This window comes from Mesoplodon densirostris, chromosome 1 (assembly GCF_025265405.1).
Source record: "Mesoplodon densirostris isolate mMesDen1 chromosome 1, mMesDen1 primary haplotype, whole genome shotgun sequence".
NCBI classification, from domain to species: Eukaryota; Metazoa; Chordata; class Mammalia; order Artiodactyla; family Ziphiidae; genus Mesoplodon; species Mesoplodon densirostris.
This window is the reverse complement of record NC_082661.1, coordinates 233,540,953-233,555,241: the sequence shown is the minus strand read 5'-3', so window position 1 is coordinate 233,555,241 and position 14,289 is coordinate 233,540,953. Positions and strand designations below refer to the sequence as shown.

The 14,289-nt window shown below is 35.1% G+C and overlaps 1 protein-coding gene across 2 annotated transcripts in view; it reads left to right on the top strand.

Annotated features, from left to right (window-relative positions):
• The window catches only part of LRBA (LPS responsive beige-like anchor protein), a 767,039-nt gene that overhangs the window by 262,484 nt on the left and 490,266 nt on the right, over positions 1 to 14,289 (top strand). For both annotated transcript variants that reach the window (XM_060116154.1, XM_060116148.1), the window contains exon 35: positions 25 to 89. In XM_060116154.1, the coding sequence (XP_059972137.1) occupies positions 25 to 89 (65 nt within the window). The remainder of the gene's footprint in view (positions 1 to 24; positions 90 to 14,289) is intronic.

The window sequence follows — 14,289 nt, the reverse complement described above, 5'->3', positions numbered from 1 at the left end:
CAGCTATTTTCTGCTATTTTTTAGGAGTGGCAGAATTCTATTCAGAAGAATGCAGGCCTTGCTTTTATTGAACTTGTCAACGAAGGAAGGTAATCTATTTTATATCCATGTATATTTTACTTTAAAATGTTATTGTATTTTTGCCATCGGAACTGATATTTTTGGTACTATATTGTTTTTGCAGTCAGTGATATAGTGAGCTTAGATATTAATTATTACAAATATTTCAATATTTAATCATCTTGTTCTCTTCATGGTTATTGCTTAATGATAAAGTCAGTTCTTTGTTTTTCAGTAAGTAAACCTTTGGCAAAAGTATACTGATGATTCCATTTCAGATATAAGGAAAACTGATACTTATTTGGACTTCCTAGAAAATTCTATTATATTTGTAGAGCCAATAAATAGACTAATATGGTCTATATTATCTCTCTTATGTCATGTCCTGGGCATAAGGGAAGAAGAATTCAAGGAAAGAACAGTCAGTAGTAGGAAAGAAAAGTGAGGTACAGAGATTAAAAAGAAAGATACAAGGGAAAAATAGATTTAAGAAAGTGAGAGAATTAAAGGGTAAGAATAAATTGAGGAAATGATGAGTGGACTACTTTGGGTCTATTTTCGTGTCAGTTGATTTTTTCTTTTTTTAAAAAATAAATTTATTTATTTATTTATTTTGGATGTGTTGTGTCTTCGTTGAGGCCCGCGGGCTTTCTCTAGTTGTGGTGAGCGGGGGCTACTCTTCGTTGCAGTGTGCAGGCATTGCGATGGCTTCTCTTGTTGTGGAGCACGGGCTCTAGGCGCGCGGGCTTCAGTAGTTGTGGCTCGCAGGCTCTAGAGCACAGGCTCAGTAGTTGCGGCAAATGGGCTTAGTTGCTCCGCGGCATGTGGGATCTTCCCGGCCCCAGGCTCGAACCCGTGTCTCCTGCATTGGCAGGCGGATTCTTAACCACTGCACTACCAGGGAAGCCCATGGCAGTTGATTTTGGATTACTTGGACTGAAGACCCAGGGTATAGATTAAAAGGTGTGATTGGCTGCCATTGGAAATAGCATTCTGAACAAAATTATTGTTTAAGATTGTTTTTTATACTGTTACGTCTAGAGTTGAGAGACTGACACCATCACTATAGGAATAATTTGAACTAGTAACTAGGAAGTTAGCCTCTGTGTCATTAATGTTGTAGAAGAGGGTACTGTTAACTTTATTTTATATTAAATGCTACTAAAATTATTTCACTCAGTAAATAATTATAGGTGCTCACAGACTAGTGTTGAATACAAATAAATAAACCTGCAACTAATGCCATGTGGTAAATTCTGTGCTAGAATTTTTTACATATAGGTTATTAAGGTAGGAATGTGAAAAAAGAGAAAGACTATGCAATTTAGTTCAGAAGAATTAGGTAGAACCTCCCCAGGGAAACATGATTCCTGAGATGTATTTTCAAGGATGAGTAAGGTTAGTAATGTAGACTTTGGAAAAGTGGGGATTATGGATAAATTGGAGGACATATGTGTGAAAAGCATTCTAAATAGAGGGAATAGAATATCTGATGATACTGTGATGTGGGAAGGTGTGTATGTACGTGTGTGAGTGTGTGTGCATGTGTATGTGTGTGAATTGTTGGAATAGAATTGGTTATCTGGACCATAAAAGGTCTAATGTGGTGTATTTGGATTTTCATCTAAAGGCAGTGGGAAGCCTTGAAAGATCTTAAGAAAGTATTATTGTGATACTTGGGTTTTGGAAGGATAACTAGCAGTGATGTTTAGGATAGGTTGAAGCAGAGGAGACCTTAATTGAAATCAAGAACAATAACAAGGCTATTGCAGTGATCTATATGAGAAACAGAGCTAAATTGTAGTCTGGAGTCTGGAAAGTGTTGGGAAATCAATAAATATTTCTCAATGAGTGAATGACTAATAATTTAGTCTTTTAGCAAAAATTTCAAAGTGCTTATTCTTCAAAAAAATAAATAACTCTTTGGCTGAATTTCAACACTGAGGTATTGGATGCTTTTAAAGTTTACATATAGAGAAAGAGTTAGTGAGTGCTGTTGATCGAATATGTATTTGTTCTACTTAATGCAAAACACTGATTAACACTAGTTCTTTTTTTTAAGAGAAGTGGTTATAAAAGTCTATTTTGCAAATGAAGCAACTGACAAAGGATTAATCTCCAAAATTTGCAAGCAGCTCATGCAGCTCGATATCAAAAAAAACAAACAACCCAATCCAAAAATGGGCAGAAGACCTAAATAGACATTTCTCCAAAGAAGATGTACAGATTGCCAACAAATGCATGAAAGAATGCTCAACATCATTAATCATTAGAGAAATGCAAATCAAAACTACAATGAGGTATCACCTCACACCAGTCAGAATGGCCATCATCAAAAATTCTACAAACAATAAATGCTGGAGAGGGTGTGGAGAAAAGGGAACCCACATACACTGTTGGGAATGTAAATTGATACAACCACTATGGAGAACAGTATGGAGGATCCTTAAAAAAACTAAAAATAGAACTACCATATGACCCAGCAATCCCACTACTGGGCATATACCCTGAGAAAACCATAATTCAAAAAGAGTCATGTACCAAAATGTTCATTGCAGCTCTATTTACAATAGCCAGGACATGGAAGCAACCTAAGTGTCCATCAACAGACGAAAGGATAAAGAAGATGTGGCACATATATACAATGGAATATTACTTAGCCATAAAAAGAAACGAAATTGAGTCACTTGTAGTGAGGTGGATGGACCTAGAGTCTGTCCTACAGAGTGAAGTAAGTCAGAAAGAGAAAAACAAATACCATATGCTAACACATATATGTGGAATCTAAAAAAAAAAAAAGTCATGAAGAACCTAGGGGCAAGAAGGGAATAAAGACGCAGAATTACTAGAGAATGGACTTGAGGACACGGGGAGAGGGAAGGGTAAGCTGGGACCAAGTGAGAGAGTGGTATAATAAAAATGTTAAAAATAAAATAAAATAAACAAACAAATGAATTTATAAGCTGGAAAAAAGTATTTTGTTTAGGTTCTACTAAGTCTAAATGCCCTCAGTTATGCAAGTTAGTGTTACGTTTAGTAGATAAGGCAACGTACTCTTGTGATGAATAGTTTTAGCTTTGAAGGTAGCCTTGGGTTCAAGTTTCAGCTTTGATATACGGGAAGTACTTTTACTTCTGTGAGCATCCGTTTCCTCATCTATTCATTCAGCCAATATTTATTATGCACGGACTGTGTACCATGACTTGTCCTTGATTCTGGGGATACAGCAATAAAGAAAACGAAGATTCTTTTTTTTGTAGATCTTACATTTGAACAGTCATTGGCAGACTATGAACAATAAACAAAATAAGTAATGGAGTATATATGAATGGTGGTAAGTTCTTTGGAAAAAGATAATGTGAAGCAGGTTGAGGGAAATGGTGATTTTTAAAGGAAATATAAAGGTTTGATACCTTTATAGAGTAGTTAAAATAGAGTGGTTATATTACAGATCACTGAGCAAGTGACATGTAAGCAAGCACTTGAATGATGTGAAGGAGCTAAACATAGGGGCATGTAGGGGAAAAGCATTCCAGCCCTAGGGAACAGCCAGTAAACAGATGAAAGCTTCCCTGGCATATTTGAGGAATGAGGCTAGTATAGCAAGAACAAGTGATCAAAGTGGAGAGAAGTAAGAAATGAGGTCAGAGACATAGGGCAAGATTTGTGTAGAGCCTTTGCAATTCATTCTGCAGGAGATAACAGTCATTGCAGGATTTTGAGTAAAGGAGGGAGACAATCTGCCTTATGTTTAAAAGGCTGATTTATGTAGGAATTTAAGGATAGAAGCAAAGAGATCAACTAGGGAACTACTGTAGTAATTCTAGTTAAACATGATGGTGTTGTGGACTAGGACAGCAGCAGTAGAGGAGGTAAGAAGTAGTAGGATTATGAATATATTTTGAAGGTAGAGCTGATAGGATTTACTAATGAATTGGATGTGGATTGTGAGACAAAGCTAGGAGTCAAGTATTACTCTTAAGATTTTTGACCTCTGCAGCTGAAAGGATGGTGTTTCTATCAACCAGATGGAAAAGGCTGTGGATAAAACAGTTTTTGGGGTAGATCAGGAGTTCAGTTTTGGAAATACTGATTTTTATATCTCTAGTAGACATCCAGGTAGAGGCAGTTGTTAATTATTTCTCCAGACTAGAAATCTAAACTTGATCGTTATAAGAATATAGATGATGTTTAATGCCTTGAGATTAGATGAAATCATTAAGGTGGTAGGGTGATGACTGAGATTTGACCACGGGCTCAGAAGTTGTTTCTGACTTGGTCAGGAGTAGTTTTGGGAGAGTGGTGTGGAAAAAAGCCTATTTGCAGTGAATTTAGAAAAGAAGAAGAGAATAAGAGAAGAGGAATTATAGAATGTGTATAAACAGTTCTTTAGAGGAGCTTTGCTACAAAGGGGAGCAAAAATAAAATGGAGTGGGGGGAATAGAGTCAAGGGAAGTAGGGTTTTTAAAAAATGAGAAGCAGAGAACAGTTTCATGGTAAGGAGTGGGGAAATTAATGTAGAAGAGATAGGTGAGAATTTCTGGAGTGATGTTTTTAAGTTGATTTGAGAGTGGGTGAATTTGTATGCAAATGGGGGTTTGGCTTTAAAGTAGAGCATGGATGGGTCGTTTACAGTAACCTGGGAAGGCATTTTATGTAGTTGCAGAGTCTGGGAGGTAAATATGGAAGTAGAGTTAGAGTTGGCTTTCAGTGGGTTTAGGTTTTGCCAAGTGAATATGGGGGAGAGAAGGCCAAGGGAGTCTCTTTGTGCTAGAGAGTGATTGTCATCATTGACCACAGGATTATGATTATTAAGCTAGGTAAAGAGGAGAGTGACCATAAAGAAAACGATAGGCTGGATGGATTGGAGCTCTAAGGACTGTGAGAGTTGTGATAGTATAGAATGAGTGAGCTATAACAGGAGAGGTGGTAGTTTAGAGAGTGGGGCGAGTAGAACCAAGGCCATTCCGTTATTGGGAATGATGAGGTCTGGCATATGAGCATGCCGTAAATGACTGAGGTCGGGTGCAAGACAAGCCTGGAGAAGGAGAGGAACTCAGGGAACTGTCAGACCAGGATCTCAGTCAGCTTGGGATCTCATGTTTATAGACTGTATCGCTTACCATCCCTCATCAGTGGTGTCTCTACATACCCCTAAATAATTTCCATTTATGTCTCATTGCTTTTTGTTCTTGGATCACTGTCACTTTCTTCCAACACTGTTCTTATAATAATTCCTGGTGCTTTTACCCATATTGTGGCAGGTATCAGTATTTTGTTCCTTTTTACTGATTAATAGTATTCCAGTGTACAGATATACCACATTTTATTTATCCCTTCAGCAGTCAATGAATGTTTTTTTTTTTTTTTAATTTTATTTATTTTTGGCTGCACTGGGTCTCCGTTGAGATGCTCGGGCTTCTCATTGCAGTGGCTTCTCTTGCTGCGGTACGCGGGCTTCAGTAGTTGTGGCACACGAGCTCAGTAGTTGTGGCTCACAGGCTGAGTAGTTGTGGCCCACGGGCTTAGCTGCTCCGCAGCATGTGGGATCTTCCCGGACCAGGGCTCAAACCCGTGTCCCCTGCATTGGAAGGCGGATTCTTAACCACTGCGCCACCAGAGAAGCCCAGTCAATGAATGTTTGGATTGCTTTCCGTTTTTGGCTGTTATAAACAATGCTTCTATGTGTGTTTGTGTACAAGGCTTTGTGTGGACATATGTTTGCATTTCTCTTGGGTAGATACCTAGGAGTACAGTTGCTTGGTGGAATGGGAAGTCTGTGTCTAATTTTTTAAGAAATTGCCAAGCTATTTTCCTAGTTAGCCTCGTAGGTATCTTACCCTGGTTTTTGTTTGCATTTCCCTAATGGCTAATCCTGTTGAGTGTTTTTTCAGGTGCCTTCTTTAAGAAAATGTCTATGTACATCTTTTGCCCATTTAAACATTTCATTCACTGTCTGAGTTCTGACTTTTAAACAGTAGTTTATATTCCAGTATTTCTGGATATAAATCTTTTGTCATATACACGATTTGCAAATATTTTCTCTCAGTCTGTGACTTGTCCTTTCATTTTCATTGAAGAGCAAAAGTTTTTAATTTTGATAAAGTACAATTTACCTATTTTTTTTCTTTTATGGATTATGACTTGGCAAATTCAAGAAATCTTAGGTCAAAACAAGTACTAGGGTTTTCTTTTTTTTTCTAGAAATATTTTTTCATCACTAGAAATTTTGTAGTTTTAGCCTCTACATTTAGGTCTGTGATTCATTTTGAGTTAATGTTTTTGTATGGTGTGAGATAAAAGTTTAGCTGTTTTGGATCTCCCCATAGATAGTCATGTCATCTCTGAGCAGAGATATTCTTAGGTGTTCCTTACGAATCTGTATACCTTTTATTTCCTTTTCTTGTCTTCTTGCTTTAGCTAGGATTTCTGGTACGATGTTGAAAAGGAGTGGTGAGAGGGGCATCCTTGCCTTGTACTGATCTTAATGGGAAAGTTTCTAGTTTCTCACCATTAAGTATGGTGTTAGCTTTTGGATTTTTTCGTAGATATTCTTTGTCAAGTTGAGGAAGTTTCCTTCTATTCTTAGTTTACTGAGAGGTTTTGTCACGAATGGGCACTGGATTTTATCAAGTGCTTTTTTGGTATCTGTTGATATGATCATGTGATTTTTCTTTTTAGCTTGTTTATGTATGATGGAGTACATTAATTGACTTTGGAATGTTGAACCGACTCTGCATACCTGGTTAATTCCTGCTTGGTCATGGTATATAGTTCTTTTTATAGTTGTTGGATTTGGTTTTATTTGTTGATTTTTAGAAGTTACTTGCTTGGGCTTAATTTGCAGAATTTGTCTCTCTTGTAAGGTGTTCTTAATATTTTTGCTAAGCTGTTTTAGAATTCTTCTTCTTTTTTTTTTCGTCTGGCTTTTAAGGGGTCACCCCTTTTTTCCCATTGCTTTGAGGTCAGTGAATGATTGATCAGAAGGCTTTCTGAAACCTTTGACCGTGTATGGCTGGTAGATCTGCATTTGGTTTTGATGGACACGTTTAAATTTGAAGTAGTTTTCATCCTCTAGCTTTTACTTCTTGTTGATCTTTTTTGAGTCTGCCCTGTATCTGCTCAGGGACCCAGATAGCCATGTGTGAAATTCTTATTAAGCTAGTTTATTTCCAGGATCTCCCTCTCTAATTTCTGGTTTGTTCTCTGGTCTCCTGCTCACGCTAACTTCAAATGTAATCTCACTCTAGGAGAGCTTTAGGTTTTTCCGGTTTTCGGCTTGGCATGCATTTTCTTCATTTTCTGTCCTCTCTTTCAAATCAAGTCAGCCATCTCTGGCAATGAAGTTGTTGGTTTCCATAAGCAGCCAGAGACCGATGGAACTACCATACTTATGGTGTCTGGGTGGGGAATTCCCAGAAAAGATTGCCACAGACTTCATTTGTTCTTACTTAGTGTTTAGCACATTTTTGTGAATAAAATTATTATGGATTTTGTTGTTTGCTTTTGGTCAGTTTTCAGAACACTGAAATGATTGTTATTCTTCAGTTCTATACTTGTTTTTCTGGGAAAGGATTTGTTGGACTCTTTATTTCACCGTAGCTGGAAGATCTACCCCCAGATCTTTACATGTCTGATTGATTATGATTTAAGTCCCAGTTCAGATGTCACCTTGTCAGAGAAGACTTCCCTGAAACTCGTTACCCAGGTTATTTTTACCTCATTTCTTAAAATTTTTCTTAAAATTTCTTAAAATTTTTCCCCCATATCTTTTATTCTTTCCCCATGTTTTGTCTTTATTGTCTGTCTCCTCCTGTACAGTATATGTTTAGTGAGGGCAATCCCTCTGTTTCTCGCTTATTGTTATATCCCTGGCTCCTAGAGAAGTGCCAGTAGATATTTGTGTTTAATTGATAAGATTACTTTCAGCGTAAGTACATTGTTTTTATAGTTTTTATTTCAATTATTTATATTTTTCATGTAAATAACATTCTTTCTTAAACAGAAATTTGCTTTATACAGATAATCTTGACAATAGTCAAGTGATATTTCTTTGAAGATTACTACCAAGAGAAAAGAAAATACATATACATATAATAAATATTTTACATTAAAACTTTTCTGTCTTGTGAAGAAATAAATTTTATGTTATTCTTAAATATTTTATCCAGAACAGCTGATTCTTATTATTTCTTATTGGAGAAAGAATTATTTGAATAACTTACTTGTTTTTATATCACATGTAATTGTAGGTTTTATAATAACTTTTTCCTGATTTCTTATCTATGTTTATCTTACTCTGTTTGGATTTGTTTGCCTCCTGTCATTAGAAACTGTCTTCTTTACCTTAGTGCTTAGCCTATAGAAAGTACTTTAGCCTTTGTCTTTTAAGCAGATGTTACAAAGAAACAGTGGTATAAAGAGAACTAACATTCTTTAGTGAAATAGTGGAGGTAATATTTGAAATTTTTATTCTCTCTTTCTTTAGAGAGTAGAATATATTTTAAAGGGACAATTTAGAGATTTATTTTTCTAAAATCAGTAGGTTTGACTTTCCTTTTATAAATATTTAATACATTGAGGTTAAATGAGTTTACATAGCAATGGATGTATTTGTGTAGCAGTGTTCAACTACTGGACTTAATCCCAGGGGCAGGAAGAATAAATAATAAGGGTTTTCTTTTCACTGCAGAGACAAACCTTTTTTTTTTCTTTTTATGTAAGTCTGACCTGCCTTGACCCCATTTATAGAGTAGCTGCCATAAATTTGGTCCTTGATTAATGTTTTATTAGTGTAAATAACATGTAGACCTTTACAGACTGAGAGAGACTACAGCATAGGGTTTATCAGATTTGATGGGTATCATTAGCAAATCAATTAACTTAGGTCAGACATAAATAATTGTTGTCCGGTAGATGTTTCTCTTAACTTACCTGTTTAATTGATTAGATACTTTCTCTGTAAATACATTGTTTTGATAGTTTTGAGATGAATTATTTGTATTTTTCTTGTAAACAACATTCCATTCTAAACAGATTTTTTATAGAAAGAAAATAACCAGTAATCACTGATATAATCAAGTTATGTTTCTTTGGCAATTTTTACCAAGACAAAGTAAAATTTATAAACATTAATAAAAGATATATATATTGAATCATCATCATCAATTGACTTTTGAGTTTTCAAATATGCAAATAATTGATCTAAAAGTGTTATTTGTTCTGAAAGACACAGGTTTCTTTAAACAGTTTTAAATTCTTTAAAGAATATTAAAGCATTCTTTTAGAATGTTCTGTGATGCTGTGGCACCACATTAATAGGGAATAGGAAAATCTGTTCTAAATTCAGGCATGGTAGGTAACATTATTATGTATATAGGGCTTCAGTTGTTTTGTGTACTCGATTTTATTTTATGTTAGTTGCTTTTTCTTTCACCTTAAGATATATTTAATTGAAAAATGAATTTAATTAAACTAATTCCAGTAGAACTGTTGCATATATATTTAAATTCTTTATCAGTGAACCTTAAAAGTCTTTTCTTATTTGGATAAAGGGGTTTTGATTTCATATTTTGCCTTTCTTCTTATTCCTATTATCCCTTAATGGTTTTATTGATCTCTCTTCTAAAATTTTTAGTATCTCAATATGGGTGTTAATTTTGCCAGCAGAAATAGATACAGCTGCTAGGTATCCTTCTTTCTTCCTGCCAGCCTGCCTGCCATCCATCCAACAAATATTTTTTCGAGTATTTTAAGCCCCTGATGTTGTTCTTGGCAGTTTTGATCAAGGTAGCTGCTCTGTGAGCATTACTAAGTCTTACAACTTCACTTGTTTGACTTGTGTTAGAAGGAACAATGTAATGGATAAATATTGATCATCTTGCACATTTTATATATTTAGGTGGTCCTGTTTTTGTTTTTATACTCAGATTCTGAAAAATCAGTGCAGATTCCCTATAAGTAAAATTTTTATAGCTTAAAATGTCAAGGGATCCTGTCTTTGTTAAGCAAATTTTTAATTTGTCTCTTCATTTATAAAGCTGAAAAGAGACATGATTCCATTGGCCAATCAAAGCTTTAAAATTTTTGATGGTAAAAATTAGGAAAGTAGTAGACTGTGGAACCTAGTTTAAAGGAATAATATCTGTTAAAATTTTTAAGATATAAATTCTCATTTTGAATTATAATATTTTAAATAGATAAGTGATTATAAAATGACCTATATTTAAAGTATTGGGTTTTGTTTATTAAAAATACATTTTGAGAACTTCTATAGCCTCCTAGGATTTTACTCTTAAATTTCTTCCTAGGACTCTTTCCTTTTCGCCAGACTTGAAAAGCACAGAAAGGGCAGATTATCCCATATACTGTTGGACACATTGCTTAATTATCCCCTGGGGATGGTCAGTATCTGCTTATTATGGCAATAATTCAGACTTGTATACAAATATGTAAATAGCCTCATAAAAGACATAATGTTTCTAGTACTAATACAGTTGTCTGTCTCTTCAGAATTCAACTGCTTAGATTGCAATTGTGCTTTCTGAACATTTATTTAGTAGCTCCAGCATTTTCTTTCACTCCAAGAGTCATAGATTCCTAATAAATATCTATTGAATAAGTTAGTAGAAGACTGAATGGAAGGGAAGGCAAAGAGGAAGGGAGGGAGGGAGAGAGGGCAAAAATGCATTTCATTTTATTCTGACCCACTTGGCTATTATTTGGGTTATATATTGGTAAAAGACCAAGGTATTTGTTGCACTTAAGTAAACAGTGTAGCTAAAATACATTATTATCTGAGCCACCAAAGATATAGTCTGAATCAAAGTAATCTCTTGGAAACTCGGGAGTGTTTCTTAAAGAGTCATATGCTTTCCAGTTAAATTTTAAAATTATGTGTGTAGTAAGATTCCAATTAAATATTATGAACAGTTGTTTGGATGTGATCTTATTTTTGGGGTAGAGTAAGAGGTGATTGTTTCAAAGATTTGTTGAGAGGAGGCTTTCATCTCCGTTTACTCTAGATTGAATTGATGTAGCAATTTGTGTGGAGTGTTTAGAAAGAGGTATGTGCTGTTCTTTCCTCTTGGAGATTAGGTTATTTAAATTACTGTTTATTATTTTTGAAAGTTTAATGCCTTATTAAAGAGGACTAGAATTTTCTCCCCTTACTTAGGATACACACATTTTTCTTATTTCATTTCTTCATGTGTTTTGGTTTAAAACAGTCATAAGGTCAAATTATTTTTCACTTTTAATTTTCCAGCTTGATCTCAGTTTTCTGTGGTTACTTTTTAGGCTGGTTTTGTTGTGATCAATGTAAAATAATGGTGGTGCATTTAAATTATGTTTTTCACTCCCTAAAAATGCTAAATTGCACTAGGTTTAAGGGCTTTATGTGTTTGGCATTGCAGTTGACTATTCTCAGCAAGGATAAGTATATAATTTTCAGAAAATGTGGTGTGGATTCAGAATGCCTGTAGAATATGCTTGTGTTTGTATAGAAGTTTCACAACCTTATGCATCATTAAAAACTACAAGGGTTTATATATAAATGGAATCATTTACTATATTAAATGAAAATGAGTATAGAAAAAGAGAGGCAAATTAGGGGTGGGAGAAAAAGGAAAGACAGCTAAACTTTGAGAAGAATTAAATGAAAATAAGATGAAGACAGAATCAGTTCACTTCATTCATTTAGAAAATATTTATGAATACCTGCTATATGCTGTTCTGGGGGTTCACCAGTGGATACAGTAGACATTCCCACCCTCTTATAGTGTATTTTAATTGGCATAGATAGACGACAAAGAAATTAAAAACTTCATATTAGGTCAGAAAGTGATAAGTGCAATGAGAAGGTTAAAACATTCAAATTAAAGAGAATAGGTACAGTGTGGGGCAAGGGATGTTGCAATTTTTTTTTTCTCTTTTAGTTTTCAAATTTTACTTTCATTTAAAATTTTGGTCATAAAAGTTTCCTATTAAGTGTTTTAAACAATATTTAACTTAGGAAGTGAAAAGTCTTCTGTTTTCCCTATACTATAGTTGGATATTATATATTCTTGCAGAACTTCTTCCACATGTTAGGATTTTTCTTTTGTTTTCCTTTGTTGTTGTTTTTTTTAACATCTTTATTGGAGTATAATTGCTTTACAGTAGTGTGTTAGTTTCTGCTTTATAACAAAGTGAATCAGCTATATGTATACATATATCCCCATATCCCCTCCCTCTTGTGTCTCCCTCCACCCCTCTAGGTGGTCACAAAGCACCGAGCAGCTGATCTCCCTGTGCTACATGGCTCCTTCCCACTAGCTATCTGCTTTACATTTGGTAGTGTATGTATGTCCATGCCACTCTCTCACTTCGTCCCAGCTTACCCTTCCTCCTCCCCGTGTTCTCAAGTCCATTCTCTACGTCTGCATCTCTGTTCCTGTCCTGCACTTAGGTTTTTGAGAACCATTTTTTTTTTAAGATCCCATATATATATGTGTTAGCATATGGTATTTGTTTTTCTCTTTCTGACTTACTTCACTCTGTATGACAGACTCTAGGTCCATCCACCTCACTACAAGTAACTCAGTTTTGTTTCTTTTTGCAGCTGAGTAATATTCCATTGTATATATGTGCCACATCTTCTTTATCCATTCATCTGTCGATGGACACTTAGGTTGCTTCCATGTCCTGGCTATTGTAAAGAGCTGCAGTGAACATTGTGGTATATGACTCTTTTTGAATTATGATTTTCTCAGGGTATCTGCCTAGTAGTGGGATTGCTGGGTTGTATGGTAGTTCTGTTTTTAGTTTTTTCAGGAACCTCCATACTGTTCACCACAGTGGCTTTATCAATTTACATTCCCACCAACAGTGCAAGAGGGTTCCCTTTTCTCCACACCATCTCCAGCATTTATTGTTTGTAGATTTTTTGATGATGGCCATTCTAACTGTTGTGAGATGATATCTCATTGTAGTTTTGATTTGCATTTCTCTAATGATTAATGATGTTGAGCATCTTTTCTTGTGTTTGTTGGCAATCTGTATATCTTCTTTGGAGAAATGTCTCTTTATGTCTTCTGCCCATTTTTGGTTTGGGTTGTTTGTTTTTGTGGTATTGAGTTGCATGAAGTGCTTGCATATTTTGGATATTAATTCTTTGTCTGTTGCTTCATTTGCAAATATTTTCTCCCATACTGAGGGTTGTCTTTTCGTCTTGTTTATGGTTTCCTTTGCTGTGCAAAAGCTTTGAAGTTTCATTAGGTCCCATTTGTTTAGTTTTGTTTTTATTTCCATTTCTCTAGGAGGTGAGTCAAAAAGGATCTTGCTGTGATGTATATCATAGAGTGTTCTTCCTATGTTTTCCTCTAAGAGTTTTATAGTGTCTGGCCTTACATTTAGGTCTTTAATCCATTTTGAGTTTATTTTTGTGTATGGTGTTAGGGAGTGTTCTAATTTTATTCTTTTACATGTAGCTGTCCAGTTTTCCCAGCAGCACTTATTGAAGATGCTGTCTTTTCTCCATTGTATAATCTTGCCTCCTTTATCAAAGATAAGTGACCATATGTGCGTGGGTTTATCTCTGGGCTTTCTATCCTGTTCCATTGATCTATCTTTCTGTTTTTGTGCTAGTACCATACTGTCTTGATTATTGTAGCTTTGTAGTGTAGTTTGAAGTCAGGGAGCCTGATTCCTCCAGCTCCATTTTTCTTTTTCAAGACTGCTTTGGCTATTCGGGGTCTTTTGTGTTTCCATACAAATTGTGAAATTTTTTGTTCTAGTTCTGTGAAAAATGCCAGTGGTAGTTTGATAGGGATTGCACTGAATCTGTAGATTGCTTTGGGTATTTTAGTCATTTTCACAATGTTGATTCTTCCAATCCAAGAACATGGCATATCTCTCCATCTGTTTGAATCATCTCTAATTTCTTTCATCAGTGTCTTATAGTTTTCTGCATACAGGTCTTTTGTCTCCCTAGGTAGGTTTATTCCTAGATATTTTATTCTTTTTGTTGCAGTGGTAAATGGGAGTGTTTCCTTAATTTCTCTTTCATATTTTTCATCATTGGTGTATAGGAATGCAAGAGATTCCTGTGCATTAATTTTGTATCCTGCTACTTTACCAAATTCATTGATTGATTAGCTCTAGTAGTTTTTTGGTAGCATCTTTAGGATTCTTTGTGTATAGTATCATGTTAACTGCAAACAGTAGCAGTTTTACTTCTTCTTTTCCGAC